The sequence below is a fragment of the Melospiza georgiana genome, chromosome Z (genome assembly GCF_028018845.1).
Source record: "Melospiza georgiana isolate bMelGeo1 chromosome Z, bMelGeo1.pri, whole genome shotgun sequence".
Lineage (NCBI taxonomy): Eukaryota > Metazoa > Chordata > Aves > Passeriformes > Passerellidae > Melospiza > Melospiza georgiana.
Window position 1 is genome coordinate 45,031,559 of NC_080465.1, and position 19,219 is coordinate 45,050,777.

At 37.9% G+C, this 19,219-nt stretch overlaps 1 protein-coding gene across 3 annotated transcripts in view; it reads right to left on the reverse strand.

Annotated features, from left to right (window-relative positions):
* MAST4 (microtubule associated serine/threonine kinase family member 4) overlaps positions 1 to 19,219 on the reverse strand; it is a 276,965-nt gene that overhangs the window by 36,060 nt on the left and 221,686 nt on the right. For all 3 annotated transcript variants that reach the window (XM_058043349.1, XM_058043351.1, XM_058043350.1), the window contains 5 exons: positions 16,208 to 16,365; positions 14,873 to 14,948; positions 13,234 to 13,443; positions 10,210 to 10,311; positions 5,462 to 5,594 (listed from right to left, as the gene is read on the reverse strand). In XM_058043349.1, coding sequence (XP_057899332.1) covers positions 5,462 to 5,594; positions 10,210 to 10,311; positions 13,234 to 13,443; positions 14,873 to 14,948; positions 16,208 to 16,365 — 679 coding nt within the window. The remainder of the gene's footprint in view (positions 1 to 5,461; positions 5,595 to 10,209; positions 10,312 to 13,233; positions 13,444 to 14,872; positions 14,949 to 16,207; positions 16,366 to 19,219) is intronic.

Consider the following 19,219-nt stretch of genomic DNA (forward strand, 5'->3'; position numbering starts at 1 on the left):
CCAAAAGCAAAACAACAACAACAACACAAACAAACCCTGTAGCACTTGAAAAATAACTTTCAGGGCATCTCCAAGCATATGTTAAAAACTCCACTCAGGAAATGAAGACTTGCTATTCAGTGCCTATGTAATAATCTTCCACTGAAGCAATGAAGATAGCCATGAAACAATGAAAAGCAGTATAATTTTCACTGCTGAGACCTGGGAATTCCAAGAGCTATGCGCAAAGTGTGCACTAAGGGTAAGACGGCACTAATCTGCTAAAACTCCTGAGGATTTCACCCTCTGAGGGGCTAACAGTAGGCCCCATCCTTTGGCTCCTTCACAGTTACAGCAAAAGCTTCTAGTTTAAACCTAAGACAGGACTCCGAATAGTGTGCTTCTTCTACAAAGAAATGCTGCTAAGCTTACCAGAATAAGCTAAAAGTCATTTTCATGGAAGCTTATCACTTACAGTCACTAACACAGATAAATTCTCTGGGAAAGTAAGATTTTAGAAGCCTACAACTTTATCAGATTGTCCCTGCTCCTGTCAACCTATGCTGCAGAGCTCCCAAGCCCAGTCTGTTCTTCAGAGTAGGTAGTAACCAAGAATTCATCTGGGTAAAAAAAGCCACACAGAACAGCCAGTCACTAAAAGGCTCCAGCAACCATACACATATTTAATTATATAGCCTACATAGGCAAAGATGCAAATTCTACCACAATTATGTCTTGCAAATCAGAAATAAGACCACCTAAAATTTGCAAGACTAGTTTTTATCTCAAGACAGTTAACTGAACTTATGACGATGAAATATAACTGAATATTCACACAGAATACCTAAACTGGATTCTTCTATATAAGAAGAAATTATTATTACAAGTGAAATGCTCTGCAACACTTTCTGCAATTTTTAAAGCAAATTAAGGGCACAGATAATTTTCTTTTGGAACAGCTAAAGATTTAAGGAGTAACTGTCATTTGTAACCACTATACAAATCAAAACATGGTAACTGTAAGAAACAGAAAAAATTAAGAGTGTCACTTCAAAATCCAAACAGATCTTTAAAGTGTTAAACAAGCTAAAAAAATATTCCAAAAATTAAGTCCATAAACAGTGAAAAATATCCCCACTAGAACAAACAAAATCTTGAAGAAAAAAACTTATTAGGCTGAACCTGAAGTGCATTTTCCAGTCAAAAGTCACAGTTTTGTGATCACAGGGGTTTCAGAATAGAAGAGCTGATGAAATCTTTATTGTATGGGCAAGGACCAAGAGAGCTGGAGTAATATACTTTGACAGCCTTCTCAAATGAAATGACTTTCATAAATAACAAATTAAAACAATCTTTTTTGAAACAAAACTTCTGCAAAATAACCATTATCTGAGAAACCCATATTATTTGCAAGCAGTAGGTACTAATGGGATGGAACCAAAAGTCAGCTTGCAAAACAGGGATCTATGGAACCATTTTGCAGTGCCTGAAGAGATTTTTCAAGCCCATCTAAATACCATTAAACATCTGTCCTTTTTCTTCCATTGATTTAAACCTTTTCTGAAGGCTCATGATTCAAAAAGGTAAAGATGGTAATTTAAAAAACATGGGGAAAAAATTTCTCCCCAGGGAACTCTTCAGAAATGCAGCCATCTCTCTCTGCTAAGTGATTAATCTGTTGTGGTATTGCTTTCACTATAGTATAAATTTATCTAGCATCATCACCAAATAATACAAGCATCATTTCACTCAAAGAAAGGACACTACAGCTATGACAGCAAACAAAGGAGGCAAGGAGAGAAAGATCTAAAGTAGGTTGCGTTTTCCTGCAGATGAAAGAAAATCCTTTGCATGAACATTGAAGACACAAATTAACATCTTCGTTGAAAATATAATTCTGTGTTACAGGATAAGTAAGTAGTGCAACTGCGGTGCTTTTTTTTTGTTTTGAAAAACTTGGCTCTGCTTTTTAAAATTTTCTATTTTTACATAAAAGGGCTTTAAAGTTCTTGAGGATGATATTCCCAGAATATTTTTATAGTAATGAATGCAGTGCTCCCATTAATTCTCTCAGTAAACCACTAATTCCAGGGCACAAAGCCACGGTGTCCCTCTTTCACTGTTGCTTAAGTAGCATCCCTATATATAGAGACATCCATTAACATCAAAACTAGATCATCTAAGAAGTCATTGCACAGTGATTTATACTGCTTATAAATATTACTTTTTTTGGTGTGTGGGAGGAAAGCATTAACACAAATCAGATGGCCTAAATTACCTACTACATATAATCATATACATTAATCTTAAAAAAAACCCAAACCACTAATTAATTCAATTTCTCAAATCTCCAATTGAACCAAAAATCAGAAATCCATAGGTTATACACTCCTCAGTATTTAGTGGCAAACCACACAGAACATTGTTCCCTTCAGAAAAAACAAACTAAACCCCAACATTTCAATTATCATTTGAATGCTCTGAAGTTTTTATATTCATTAATATTCAGTTTATGAAATATAGTAAGATGTGTCCTAGATGAAGTATGCTCCCATTAAACAAATACTTAGTTAAAGAAAGCAGTATTCCTTATTTATATATAGGCATTTGTTTCTAGACTTCTCTTAAAATAAACTGTCCAAAAACCAATTCAAAGTTGTTATTAAACATGGGTAGTGACAGATTCTTGACTACTGCTTAGGAACATTTTTATCCAAGTGGCAAGGAAGAGTCAAGGAGAAAGATAAGGTTCAACTGGCAGAACCAGAGTCAATAATACAAAATTCTCAACCCACACTCCAAACTAAATCTTGCATACTTGATCAATGAAGAATTGATGAATTGTCAGTTTAGGACAGACCAACAGCTCACCAAATCCTGAAGACAATGTTTATCTTGCAGAGAATTTCAATACTTCTTGATTTTTTCCAAAACCAAAAGGAAAAAAGTATTTATGGATATTTTCCTAATTTGTCTGTCTTCCTTTGCTGCAGTCGAAATATAAACAAAAAGCATCAAAGCTGTTAATCTGTATCTCAGACAAAAAATAATTCTAAATTTGGATGAGGAAGTTCTGTGAAGATAGGAAGTGGACTAATAATAGGCTTGACTTTCTTTAGATTTGTTAGTATAGCATTAACATAATCTGTAACAATACTCAATCTAACTGAATTAGAACTAACCAAATTTCTGATACAACTAGCAGTGCTGAACTTTGCTTTAGTTCAGCAGCAGGGTTTTAAAACACAATATACTACTCTAATTTAATAACATACATTCTTACATCATGAAAGCTAGCACAAAAAAGGTTTATCATAGTTTTTTGCTATGATTTTGTGCTATCAAGCCCTTTCCAAGTCCTGGTTGGTAACACCAACAGACAAGCTAATTGGCACCAGCTAGGATCATTTTTCCATTATGGCATTTCTGCTAATTTTTTCCAAGTTGCAGAACTAGTACTGAATACAATGAACTGATTTCTATTTGTCACCACTGTTAGAACCTGGTCTCAGGATGGCAAAGAAGATGATCTGGCTAGGACACAGAAGTAATTCCACTTTTTTCAATGCTGTCCTTCAAAAAACCATAGAATGCCTTGGGTTAGAAAAGACCCTGAAGATTGTCTTGCTCTAAGCCTTCCACCAGACACAGAATCACAGTATCAGATGAGCTGGAAGGGACCCAAGAGGATGATGAAGTCCAGCTCCTGGCCCTATCCAGGACCACCCCCAAGAGTCACACCATGGGCCTGAGAGCACTGTTCAATGCTTTTTGAACCCAGTCAGGTTGGTGCTGTGACGACTTCCCAGGGGAGCCTCCTCCAGTGTCCAGCCACCCTCTGGGTGAAAAACCTTATCCAACCTAACCCCCCCACCCCAACACAACTTCAGGCCAATTCCTTCAGACAGATCCTGTCACTGGTCACCAGACTGGTCCTGTCACTGGTCACCAGATCAGTGCCTTCCTCTCCTCTTCGCCTCAGGAGGAAGTTGTGACTGCAATGGTGTCTCCCCTCAGTCTCCTCCAGGCTGAGCAGGCCGAGTGTCCTCAGCCACTCCTCATCCTGCTTCCCCCCAGTGCCCTTCACCCCTCCATGCCCTTGCTGGACACTCTCCAGTGCTGTCCTTCTTACACTGCAGCACCCAAAGTGCCCCCAGCGCTGGAGGTGAGGCTGCCCCGGTGCAGAGCAGAGCAGAGCAGGACAATCCCTCCCTGCCCGGCTGCTGATGCTGTCCCTGATGCCCCACAGGGCACGGGTGGCCCTCCTGGCTGCCAGGGCACTGCTGGCTCATGTTCAGCTTGCCATCAGCTTGCCCAGGGCTCCTTTCCATGGCACTGCTCTCCAGCCTCTCATTCCCATCTGTCTGTACATCCAGGGTTGCTCCATCCCAGGTGAAGAATCTGACACTTTCTCCTGTTGAATTTGATATGGTTGATGATTGCCCAGCCCTCTAATTTTCAAGGTCTCTCTGCAGGGCCTCTCTGCCCTTGAGAGAGTCAACAGCTCCTGTCAAGTCTTTTACCATCTGCAAACTGGCTTTGTATCCCTCCCAGTCCTGCACCCAATCATTTCAGAAGATGCTGAAGAGCACAGAGCCTAAGGTGGAGCCCCATGGAATCCATCTAGTGACAGGTCACCACTCTGATGTCACCTCATTCACTGCAACCCTTTGTGCCAGACCCATAAACCAGCTGCTCTCCCATCATGTGATGTGTTTCTCCATCTGTGTGCTGGACGTTTTGTCCAGCAGGACGCTGTGAGAGACAGTACTGAAAGCTTTACTGAAATCCAAGAAGACGGACACCAATTGGCTTCCCTTTACCAGCTAGGTGTGTTACCATGTCACCTTCCACTAGACCACACTGCTCAGAGCCCCATTCCGTCCAGTCTTGAACACTTCCAAGGATGGGGCACCACCACTTCTTTGGGCAACATGTTCCAGTGTCTCACCACTTTCACAGTAAAGTAAAATTCTGCAGTGACAACCTCTTCACTGGAACCCAAGTTCTCCCAACAAAAACCCCCAACACAGACTCAAATTACACAGAAAATTAAAAGGATAGTCCTCTCAGAGACTCCTCCAAGATGAAGGAACCTGGGAGCACTGAAAGACAAACAACAGCTCAACCAAGGGACCTTTATAACTCTGCTTAGATGACAGTCACCATCAAATCATCCCAGTAAATTCCAGCTATGAGGAAGTTGCATTGCATTGTCAGGCTGGAAGAAGATGAGAGGTATCATTGATACAGTGTATTTGTTAATGATATTTGCAAAAAAAAAAAAAAAAAAAAAAAAATCCTGTTCAGAAGAGATGGCCTTTTAAATGTGTTTGTTTGAGCTTGGGAGAGTACAGTTGATGTCAGAAAACACTTGCTCTGCTACCATCTTTAACTTGACCCTTTTCAGGTATCAGAATGATAGAACACATTGAGAAGGAAGAACCTAGAAATCTATAGCTGCACCAGGAGTTTCACTTACCTTCCAGAGGATCTTTATTTAAGCCCAGCTGGCTAATAATGTATCGAGGGATGTCTGTTTTAATGCCTTGCCCTTCTTTAGCATGGCCTTCAGCTGCTTCCAGAAGATAGTAAAACTCTTCAGGATCAAATTCCTAGAGGAAAAATAATCGTCATCATTTTCTCTATTGAAATTGGTTCCTTAGGGTCTAACATAAAAAGTTCCTTTGCTTCTTGTAACTCCACATATATGGCATGTTCCTACTAAAAACAGTACCACTTTATTCTACTAATAGTAGTTTATTGATCTGTTCTGATTCTTATATAGTGTAACACAATGTAAGCAATGGAACTGCATGTCACTATTTCAGAGCAATAATTTATAGAGATATTATTTCCCATCAAAACTTCATGTAATACTGAGTGAAATGTCCTATAAGAAGCAAAAATAAGATTTCAGAGAGAAGACTATCTTCCCGCATGTGTTTGCTTACAAAAATCTACTACAACCATGTAAATATATTGCACTACACTTTTTACTTCTGAAATAATAATTTCAAGTATTTCTAATCAATATATATGCACTGTGTTTTATGGAAAATACAATTTAAAAAATCACTAACTTTAGAATGAAGATTAAATTGAAACTTAATTTAAAAAATCTGAGCTTCATTGATCCAATTGTTTCAAATTCAGAAATTAAACATTCTCCTGTGGGAACTAACTATATTACAACTATCACTTATACCAAAAAGGCAAGCCTCAACAAGAAACAAAAATGAACAAAAGGAACAGAAACTCAAAATGCTACGCCCAAGTCCCTTGGAAATACATTTATTTTACTACCTTTTATAGAGTATAAAAAGAAAAATACATTGAAAGGAGCAAAGAAGATTATTAAAACAATGTGAGTGGGATTTTTTAACACAATTTCTCTCCCTACTGGCATGAATTCATACTAAAACATCTGTTCATAGTTATTGCGTTCTTCGAGGTGTTTGTGCCTATAGGTGCAATCCTTAACAGAGTAACAGCCATCAGTCATTAACGTAACAAAATACATTTTTTCCTCCAGTAGGTCAACTCTGTCACAAATATCTGTAGAGGCCAGACAGACTGCTGAGATAGCTAATTTCCTGACTGTTTTGCAACCAAACATAACACCGTGGAATTTTAGACTACATGTTGAGTCACAAGGCTCCTGTCCTAAATCCTCAGGCTACTCAGAACTTGTAAAGTCAATATCCCGACCCAGAAGACAGCTTCTGAAGACAGCTTGAGAAATTTGGTACCATGCTTCATTTGCAAGCATCAAAACTGCTGCAGCTAAAATGAGCAGGTGCATCGTGTCAGAAATAAAGTATCTTTAGAATTTCCAGTCTTATGGAAACAATCTTAGTTTTACAGGTGTCATGAAACAATCTTCATCATGTACAACCTACTGCAAAGGACTTAACAGTGAACCCATGAACGTCAAAGCTGCCTAACTTTATTAGCCCAAAGTAACAGGATGCTGCAAACCTGCCCAAAAACCTGAACCAATAACTAAACAGTACATACTATTTCAGGCTTAACTCTCCTCATCTTACATGCCATCCCCAGCTGTATCTCTTACATGTTATTCTTTGGCACTAAAGCAGCCAACAGCACGATGTTGTGTGCCAAGATTTCCATTTACTTTTGTAGTGAAAACATTATCACCTCCTGACCTGCTGCAGTGACAGATAAACAGCTTCTCCTCCACTTACTAGCAAGACAAGGCAATTTCAAAACAGGTAACTTTAATCATATGAATGTATAAGTGTATTTGTGTGTACAATGATCTAAGATACACATATACATACACAGGTCTGAATAACGAGAAGCAATAAATTATTTTCTGATCTTCACTTCCAAATCTTATTTCATTTTCCATATACAAATGGAGAAAGACTATTTAAATAATTGGCAGTAGCTCTTATCACATATGAAACCGTAAAACCTTTATTCATATGATTATCAAGTAAACTGATACAGGATTTCACATGCTATGAACACCTGAGACAAGACCACCATCAGAAAACTTTACCAGCTTTACTGCATGGTATCTGAAATGTCTGATGACCATGAAGCTAGAATTTTATCTTACAATTTTATTAACTTTCTTACAGAGGCTGAAGTTTTCCACACCTAGTATCTATTTCAGACAGATATTCTAAAATACCACACAGTAATATTCAAAAGTTTCTAGAGAGATGCTACAGAAAAAAATACTGTCTCTGTAAGTTTACAATTATGTTTATGATCTAGGCTTAACATCTTGCATGAAAAACGTATTGTTTGTTGACTGTAGGCCAAAATTTGTTCAAGCTGCCTGTATGTGCAGAAACATATGATGCGGGGCTGTCACAATCCAGTTTAAGCCTCCTGAATATCCTGTTTTAAGTGAGAACACTAGAAGCAAGCTATGTTGGCTTTCCCTGCCACTGCTGCTTTGAAACTCAATTATGAGACACAGTCACACCTGGACTTTGCACCACTGTTCTTCCACCCACTTCAGCATTCCCAGCAAAAGGAGGGGTGCAGGATGCACATCACTCTACTTGAAGGATAAGGCAGAGCAAGTAGCCTAGGATAAAATCCCAGCGGCATAAAGTGGGAACTAAGCAAACAGAGATTTGGACTAGGTCCCATTAAAACTCAGTACTTAGGGAGAATAAACTAATAGGCAAATAGACCACCAAGAGAGAACTTGAATTGGAACCACAGAATCATCATAGTTCAAAGAAACCTTTAAGATAATTCAGTCCAACCATCCACCCAGCACCACCACTGTAACTTCTAAACCACTGAATCATCACCCAGCATGAGATCCAAACACCTCTTGAACACTTACTGCCAGGTAACTCCACCACCTCCTACACAACCTATTCCAATGCTTGACCACTCTAACAGGGAAAAAAAATTAAAACATGTAGTCTGAATCTCCCTTCTCTCAATTTAAGGGTACTTCCAGTAGTTCTGCACGCATCATATGAGAGACCAGCTCCCACCTGGCACCTTCCTTTCAGGGAGCTGTAAGAGTGATAAGGCGCCCCCAAGACTCCTCTTCTTGAGACTAAACAAACCCAGCTCCCTCAGCTGTTCCTAGATATATTTTCTAGACTCTTCATGAGTCTTGCTGTCCTTCACTGGATGCACTCCAGCACCTCAATTAGATAGCTAATAGAGAATGATGATGCTGGGAGCAAGGGTTAATGGGAGAAAGCTAGCAAGCCTGTAATGGAAAGTGTAAAGTATTATTAAGAAGTCCTGACTGCCTACAAGATGTATTTAAGAGCATTTCTGGATGTGTGATAATAGACAAGAATGCAAACCAGAAAGGAAAAAAACAAGGATATGAGAAACTGGATGATGTGGAGAAATATATAAACCCTGTAAATAGAGCAGGGAACAACACACTAGACATGGAATGAACTTTTCAGGGAGAGGAGTAAAACAAGTTTGGATTCAACAGCAGAAGCAGGACATGCTAAGATGTCCTTCTCTCTAAAGCCTTCCTTTTTATTTGTTTTGGTTGTTTTTTTTAAACATCCCTCACCTCTTTCCTGTTGATTCAGAGCACATATCTTATTTTTACTTTCCTTCTGAACTGCAAATCACAAACAAAAAAGCAACTGGGAACACTGAGGCTTGGTGTTTCCAAAACAAAATAGAGGCAGCTCTCAAAATGCCCAAGGCTGAACGAGCCAGGGTGTGGATTAACTGTGCCACAGATGAAGGGACTCAGCACAAAGCCAAAATCAGGTTGGAAATACTTACAAGCTAGCTTACTAGCTCAGATTCAGTGTGACGCAAATGCAGTTATGACAATTTCAGGCATAACTTGAGTCTAGCAGCCGGCTGGCTTCCACATAAGGCCTGCCAGCCTCAAATGGCTGTATGCAGCATCAACTTACTGATCTTATATTGGCAAGCAGAGTGGCTCAAAATCAGCTCAGGCTGCCTGCCAGGCCTTTTGGACTCGGGCTGCCTCTGGCATGGCATTTGGGTGCCTACACCATCCTCCTGTGTACACTGTGTTCTGCAAGTGTTTATTAGTTCAACTGAACAACTGAAGCACACTGGCTCCGTGTGTGCAACTTCCCGCACCTGAGCCATCCCAGCTCCCACAGCATGGGCAAGAAAAGCAGAAACATGCCCACACAGTCTAACCCAGTGGGGCAACTTCAGTGCTATGGTCATGAATAAATAAATCGACTCTTCTGCTCCCTCTGGTCCCCACTAGAACACCAACTACCTGTGTATCTAGACAGCCTACTCTCTCTGCTGCTCTTATCACCAGATCAGGTACTGCAGAACTGACCTCAAGCTGTTTATAGTTCTGGCACTTGTTGAGTGCAACAAAATTATGAAACTACTAAGAAATGAGAAAACCACTAAGCAATTACAATTCTGGAGCAGTCTTCCCTAGAAATGGAGAAGTCTAACAAAACAACAGAAAAAGCCAACTGGGTTTAAACAGCAGCTTCCTCAGTTGATGAAAGGGATTCTATACCATAGTATCTGCAATAGCAGGGAACCAAACAAAACTGCAGGACGGTCCTGCCAGTACACTATATCCAATAATTGAAGTGGAAAGGATCCCACTAACAATGAAGCCCTACCACATGTTTGACGTGTTCCAAAAATCAATTGTAAAGACCCTTGAATAGTAAATCAGAGAACTGCCTGCACTACTAAGTGAAAAACACTACCTACTAAGTGAAAACATAGTAAGCATGACCTTACCAGACATTCCAGTAAGCGAGCAGGACGAGCAATAACTATCAAGATTTTGCGAACAAGTTGTTTAATAAATGCCATTTCTCCACTCTCTGATCGCTCTTGAGCCTAAAAGACAAAAAATAAAGTCATATTGAACCAAATCACATTCAATGCACTGCTTAGGAAAGCAGTGATATTGAGGACATCTGTAGGGTCTGAAGCATGTACTTGAGAGGAACCGCACATCAATTTCAAGATGCTAGCAGAGATAACAAAGATCTGAGTAACACTGTAACTTCTGTGCAAATAATCCCAGCTTTAAAACTCTTACACTGTAACTACAAAAGTGCTGCCTTCTTTTTTTTTCTTGTTTCTTAAGCTTACACAGTGTAATTACCACCAGTTTTGGAAATGGATACAATGCATCAATACAGCTCAACACCGACTATACATGCAGGTTGCGCCTCAATTTGTTAACAATGTTAGGCTGAAATGAAAACTAACATAAATAATAGTGATAGATATAATCAACATCTATCCCAAATTTATACTCTCTTTTGATCAGTCATACGAAAATGACAATTTATATGCATATATACATATAAAAAAACCTTTACTTGTAGGGAGGCTTCATCTAAAAGTACACGTAGAAAGGATGACAATGAAAACACAAAAGAGAGGGGGAAGTGCTATAGAAGAATACATACAGAAAATATACTTCTAGAAGATTTGACAACATCTGCACAATGGTCTGAGCTGCATTTCAAGTTTCTTTTAAATGTTCCCCTCTAAGAACAAATTACATTATTAAGGGATGCTAGTGAATGCAAAGCAACTGTAAAATTCTCCTTCTGATTAGAATGTACTAATAGCTCTTGCCTTAAATATCAAACATTTCCTTGCTCAGAACAGCAGAACTCACAGACTTGTTTCTCAGCATCTCTTGCTTATTCAAAACCACAAAGAAAATTAATAAACTAACACTTAAAAATTATTACTACAGACCAATAAGTACTTTTCCTATAATACATTGCATTTTTGGAAAAAAAAAATGTATGGAAATAGGAAACTATGCATATTGCTCTTAATGTAAATACCACAATTTTAAAAATCACCAAATATATGAGAGGAATTAATTTATGGAGTTTAAAACAGGAAAGCTTTTACAAATATAATCTAGCCATCTGCAAAAGGTTTCAGAAGTACCTGAACTGGACAGAAGCATAATTCTGAACATTTTCAACTTAGCCCAAATAAAACTCTTTTGTAAACAAAACACCTGCCTTTTTAACCACCAACAACATTTAAAGCACCTTTGTTGCGTTTTACGAACACTCAGGTGCCTAGGTGAACAAAAGATTCAATATATATTACATTTAAGGAGGATGAAGCAGGAAAGCATTCAGGTCCACTTGACCTTAAAATTCTGAAAGTTTTGGGTGAACCAAGCTGCTTTCACCTCACAGGAGTCTTCCCCTAGCTAAAGTAACTGCACAGTGCCAAGCAGCAGCAGGAAATGCAGCTTTCTACTTAAGACTGAAGGTGGGAATTAACAAAAGACGAATCACATGAAACCAAAGCACAACGAAATGCCCATAACAAAGTTGTGCAAAAAAAATGTTTTCATACTGTCATATCATGCTATTGACAAGAAGCAAGTAATAGACTCAAAAGTTAAGTCTGAATTTTTTAAGGTATGTCTTTGCTGAACTGGAATCTTTTTCATAATAAAGAATTAACATCATAGAATATGACAAAATGAGTGGCTTGGTGATTTTTTTCCTTTATATGCAGGTTGAAGAATAATGTGGTGACCTGTTTTTTCAGCAGGTTTTGGGAGAGGCGTTAGTGAACACATATTCTAAACTCAATGCATAGCCATTTTAAAGTACATATTGTTAACAGTGGTTCAGCAAATCCTGGCTTAGACATGTTTTCTGGTATTCTGACATTATCAACTGGCCAATTCTGTCTGAACTTTGGCATTTCATAAGGAGGTTACTGGTTCAAAGCTTCCTCTTGACTAGTAAGCAAACTCCAAGTATTTTCAAAGTTTAAAAAACAGGCTTTCAACAATCCAGAATAAATTTACTGATGTCTTACATTTTGTTTTGCTGTATGAAGAGGAAAAGTTCAAAAAACAGTAGTTTCAGAAATTCTATTTACTAAATAGAAATTAACAAAAAAAACAAAACCAAGAAAACAACAAATCCAAACAAACAAACACCAACAAAAACCAAAAAACCCCATGAAAACTCAACCAAAACTGCTTGTGTATTCAAAAGAAAGTAAAACACCAATTAAGATAGGCATAGCATCTTAAGATATCAGCTGGAAAAAATTTTGATTTGATTTCAAATCTGCTGCTCTATCACATTAATTTTGACTCGTAACATACTATCAAATCCACACACAAATAACTGAGTACATTACATGTTGCACTCATTCTTTTGAAAAATGATATATTAATAAACTACAGAAACTTATGTAACAGCATGTTTGTCAAGTTTTGAGTTCTTCTTAATTAATTTAGCTGATATTCTATTAAAGTTTCGACACATTTAGAAAAGAAATTTTTGCTGTTAATCAACATTTCAGCAATGAGAGGAATGTTACAAATAATTTAAAAATAAATATTTTTAAATTATATCTCACTAATGGAAAGCCAAAGGTTGCTGTCTGCTTTCTCAACTCAGTAGGGTTGATAAAAGGAAAGCGTGTATGTTATCTCATTTATTTAAAGTAAATGAAATAGCCATCCCTGTCTGGGGCTTATGCACACACATCTGCAAGCAATCTACAATTTGCACTGCAGGACATAATCCTGTTGCTTCTGGAATCTTTACAACCCATCTATTCCAGACGAATATGCCAGGGTGCCTTACAGTTTTTGTAGGAGTCATTATGAAGACTAAATCATCTTATGAATACCACTTTGACAATTACTTGAGTAAACAGACATGATTCAAGACAATATTCAAAAAACCCTAAGGCAAACAGATATTAACAGTTTTTCAGGCAAAGACACAGCAGTCCCACGGATCATACCTCCTGTAGCAATTTGTCTAATTTCTGCTGTAATTCAAGGAAGTATCGTGATGTGATGAGGCCCTGGTGAGATTTATCCAAACAATCTCGAGCCAGTTCTGTGATCTGATGGTGGGTAAAACTGAGCACTCCATCTGCCAGAGGAAGGGTGTTCTCTGGAGAATGATTTGTTATAATATCCTGAAGTCTCTCTTCCATCTGAGCTGTGGCCTATAGAAAAGTAGTTTGTTGAACACATTAAATCAGCTCTACGTGAAACTAACAGCCTTAAAAGTCATTTCTGACTCTAGAACATTTCTCTACTGCCTAAGAATTTACCTAGCCAGAATGCATGAAATGACTGAAGCCAAAAGGCAAGTACACAAAGGCAAAGTGAGAGATGACACTTCTCCACATTACCAGTACAGAAAAGCAACAGCCTCGTTGTTCTACTACGCAGCTCCCCACTTTGTCTGCCCATGGTGATTACCTCTGCACTAATCTTGTGATAATCACTAACAGAACTAAAAAGCTTTTAAGTCAAAGCCAAAGTGGAAATATATAAAAATGAAAAAAGAGAACTCATAGGGGGGATCTACTTTTCTCTGCTAAAACTGTGGATACTAGAGAGCAGAATATAGTCACTACTTTCAGAAAGGTTATTCCCCAAAAATATTTCACTGAGCAGAGTTTGAATGATGCTCATTTGACTAACTCACTTGACTAACCAATGATGCTCATTGGTCCTGCCAAACATGTCTGCAGGTTCCCAGATGCATTTGTTTTATAGAACCAACTGTCTGGTTCTCACAGAACCGCAGATGCTTAAAAAAAAAAACGTTTGAAGATATCATTATTATTAGTATTATTATTAAACAGTAATCCCACACACCTTAGTTCACAATCTCAAACAGTAAGATGAGTGAGTTCTGCACATTTCATATTGTTGCTCAATTACTCTGCAAATCCTGACAAATCTGTCTTTATATTTATATAAAGAAATACGAAGAAGTTTCTCCCTTTTTAACTCACATTTTAGGAACAATACCTTGTTTTATTTTCCAGAGGTAACTAAAATCCTAGGAGCAACTGAGAGTACAGTGCTTCAAGCTGTGCACACACACCTAGGAACTTATCTGTGTCTCAAGATCTCTGAACAGGAAAGCAAAACATCCTCCTATCTCATAGTCAAACACTCACATCTGTGTACTGATTTCATTAAGTGCATTAGATCAGCGCATATAATGCATGTCAAGTACATAGCAAGTGTTTGGGAAAATGAAGAATCTGCTGGTATATCACCAAAGCAGATGCTTCTCAACACTTAGCACTGAAAACTGGTTTCAATTTACTAATGCAGTATGCATTTGCCCACAGTACACCACCTATTGAAACCCAATGTATCATCAGATTCCAATCAGCAGAATATTTTACTAGCATGATTAATTTCAAAACCAGTTTGGCAGCATTGCCAAATCAATGTCCAGTTTTCAGCCAGTTTTCCTTATCATGATTTTATCGTTGCAGTAAGAGATCAGTGATGCTTTATGGAAGCCATTACAGGGCTGGATCATTACTTCCCATAACAAAAGCACCACTTACTTAAAACCTATGTTGCCTACCAATTTAGATACTGGGTAACTTAAATATAATTCATTACCTTTGGGAACCTTTCTTTGTAGACGTGGTTCATCATAATTATTTCATTGTCACAGCAAGCAGGAGAACGTCCAGGGCTGCAAGCAAAGCAAATTATCCCTTTACACTTATCCCAGCATGAACTACAGTTAGTTCTTATATTTTTGTATGACTTATTTGCAACAAAAATTCAGCAAAAACTTCACTGGAAAGGTAGTCTGCAATCAATAGTACACTTAAGTTCCTTTCTACTATTTCTGTTCAAGTCCTCATGATCATTTAACCCACTTGACATCTAACTGCTAACCATGTTATTCTCCTAGTTTGTACCTGTATTTCAAGGCAGATGAAGCCTTGTGAACATTATCTTTTCTTCAGAAGGGCAAGAGAGATCTTTCTAACTGGTCTTATACCTGTACCTTTGAAGATCAGATACAATCAAAATAGCAAGATCTGACCAAGAACTCTGGTAGCTGCAAGTGAAAAAGTACAAACATGAGTTTGTTTCAGTTTTGCTTGTTTTTCTAAATGGATAATTTGAAAAAATATATCAAAACAACCTATTTTCAATTTGACCAGCAGATAAAGGCATTAACTATCTACAAATAATGTCATATATATGCACATGTTAAACAAAGACGGAGCATTCTGCCTGTAAAAAAACGCACAAGACTTTGAGGAAAAGAATTAATAAAAAATACCCACAGACCTCACAAACCTACAGAATTACTTTTTGCTATTATAAGTCTCACTGTCCACTAGAAAGCCCTTTAAAAAATCTCAATACAGATTTCCTGGTGTTGGTGATTCTGGCCCATTCAATCTGTCTAGAAGGTCTGATCAAGTGGAAATGTCCCTGCTCAGAGCAGGGGGGTTGAAACAAGATGATCTTTAAGGTCCCTTCCAACTTAAATCATTCTGTGAATCTAAATCTGGCTTTTGGTATTCTTAAAGATGAAAACGGAACACTAAACTTTGTCAGGGATATCACAATGGTGAGTCCTTGAACTGATACAGGCAGCCTGTTACAGACATTCAGGCTACTACTGAGAACAGAGCAGGTACTTGGATTCAGAAAGGGAATACTACAATTACATCATGAATGACTAGGTCATCAAGACAGTCTCTGCAGGTTAGCTGTCTTCACATTAAGACCTATCTTAACGATATTTACCACTGAAGTAAGTCATGACCAAAACCAGAACAAGTATTTAAAGACTACTCTTCATTCAGCCTCAGTTATATATGTATTTCAGACATTTCAAAACCAGTACACATCACCAGTGTAAAATACCATGATGCTACCCACAATATGTGAATTTAGATCCGTCCCCTGTTTTCAGATACACAAACTCACCTGAGACTCCGGGACCGAGGGCGCATTGCAGTTGTCCTGCACCTGTTATCACTGGCAATGCTCTCAGTGGTACAGAAATGTTTAGACAAAAAATGTAGTTCATCAGGTGTTGGTTGGTATGGTAACTGGTGTAGCTTCTCTTGGGATGAGCAGGATGACTAAGAGCACAAGAAAACACAAGCGTCCATCAGAGGGAAAAAACATCATTTTCAAGACCATATCTGGTGCTCATGAATAATGAATAATGCAATTTAAGTTAAAAAATTATAGTTACTGTTTCTCATACCTGACTACCAATTTAAAGAAGAAAATAAATAATTACTCTCAAACTCATGAGCTAAATATAGAGTAAATATTAAAAAAAAGAACCACTTCAGTTCAGAAGACACACTGCACTTCAAAAATTTAAATTTCCTAAGGCAAAGGTGATGTCTGATGTCAATGACATGTAAGAACCGCTAAAATGGAGTATGCTGAAAATAAATTATTAGAATAGGATGGCCTAAGTATGGTAACCATAAAGCACAACTTATTGTCACAGTGCCGATTGTAAATCTTCATAATAAAGGTACTTCATTATCCATATTTAAGACATTACCAATGCTCTTAAAAATATAATCAAATTGTATCTAAAATTTTGCTGAAAAAATTTATACATTAATATCTTTTAAAAACTGTACTCTGAAAACAGAATAGGAGAACTCAATACATTTATCAAGACCGGTTATATGGCCACAAAAAGCAAATGGAATTACAATAAAACCATCCATTTAGTATCAAACTGGAATATATGGACAGGTATGAAAACGGCAGTGCTACCACCATAACCACCCTTGCAACATTTCATGTACAGAGCTGCATTACATAAGCAATCCAAATGACCAAACTATGTATTTTAAGGGTTTTTATGCAGCTCTACCTGAGCCACATTAGACGCCTGGAGGTAAAACTTGTAACTTTTCCGTGAACCTGGATCCAGTACACTTTTTAAAGAACACATACATAGTTAAAATCACTTAACAACTAGTCTTGCTAATGTGGACTGACAAACATGGAGAAATGTTCCACTGTTTCTGGTACCAAAATCAGTTTCCAAGTCAGCTGATTCATAAATATTCTTGTATGACTGCACAAAGCTGCTTACTACCATGCAGACATTCCCTATATTTTACCTGCAGAAGGGAAGAAGTTGAAAAACTTGGATATCTTTCTGGAGCTCTTCAGACTCCAGCTGTATTTCTCAATAAAATGAATTTCTTCTGTGTATCAATTTACATGTGCCCATTACTGCTTATCTGACTTCTCATATTGAACACCAAGGGCCCCGCCTGGATGCTCTTTTAATGGAGGCAGTAAAGAGTTTCTTTGTTACATCATTTCTAGTGAGGGAAATCAATAAACTTTTGTACTGCACAAGTATTACCCCTGCATTGCTAAGGTCAGCAGATAATAACCAGGCTAGTAAGCACAGAAGCTAGGAAGTCTTTTTAATCTCCTGCTAACTTGTGTGGTGAAGGCTAATATTCTAGATCAGAAGCAAAAGAAAAGTTTTCTTATCACACTAGATGTCATGAAATCTTATCTCCTAAAAGCAAAAAAGAATAAAACCCACTAGCAGAAAAGGCTAACAAGGACTGGTCTACATGGGAATGCAACACCACATCACAACAAGCTGAAGTTTGAAGACTGTGTTACCTTGCTTTGCTGCGGGCTAAGAGGCATGGACACTGAGAATTTACCACAGCTCACTAGATAGGTAGTAACTTGCTGAGTTACTGTAACTCATGCATGAAATTCAGCCTTAGCACATTAACATGCATAATTCAGCATACAGCATAGGAAAAGTAAGTTCTTTCTTATCTCACACTATAGCAGTTGGTTGCAGTTAACCTGTTATCCCGCAGCCATGCTCTGTAAAATAAATGATACTGTAGCACAGGAGAATTTCCCAATACAGCGCATCACAGGTGGCTGTTGTCTTTCAGGGGATTATGGGAAGATCAGTGTGAAAATAACTCATATCGCACTTCTTCTCATACAAGGTGCCACAGAGTTTAGATCCAACATGACTGAAGAGAGGATCTTCCCATGCTAACCACTCTCAGTTGTATCAGGACCATCACAGGCATAAAGTACATTGTTCTGGTGATCTAAATTCTTATTTCAGTACAAATCCAAATTCTTACAGCAAAATTCTTAAACAAAATAGTTCTCCTGGCATTCTACAATTAATGTTCAAAAAATCACACAAGAGCTAAATTTTTTAATATGCTCAACTGTACTGCATTACGGAAATGCAAATGTTCTTCTGAAATAGAAATACAGGTTTGAAAAATACACAGCTTGTCTCTCAGTTCATCACTTCTATAAGGCTCTCCTAGAAGACTCAATCATCTCAACTGCATTGTCTAACTGCAAAGATTTGATCCTACTGTGCTGGAGTAAGACAAACTACCAGCTTCTTTCCAACTGAATATCAAGCAGAAGGTACTTTAATTTTGATTTTGCTGTGATAACCAGTATTTGTGGTACTTGCACCACTTCTAAACCCACGATCTTCCATTAAATAGGTAATTCTATCCATCCCATCACTTTCAATATTAAAAAACAAACAAACAAACAAAAAAATAGGTAACAAATGAGTGAGCGACACTCACCTCAGCATAACTGTGGTAACTACAGACACTTTGGCCCCCACTTTGACTTTCGCTTGCTTGTGAAGAACAAAGCTGTGATCTATCGCAATGTGTAAAAACTCTTTCTGCTCACTGCCTGATACATGTCTAGATTAATGTGAATTTTATTTATTCATCACTGAAAAGGGAGTGTTCTATATGTACATTTACAGCGTTGTATGAACTGGTCCCTCATTTCCTCTAAGAAAAAATAATAATGTAGAAGAGAAGGCTGAACTGTGCTAGCTCTTTCAGATTCTGAAAAAGTACATGAAATCAATTAGATGGGTACACTTCTAGTTTTGGTTTTGTGATTCACATGTATCATCCAGGAGCT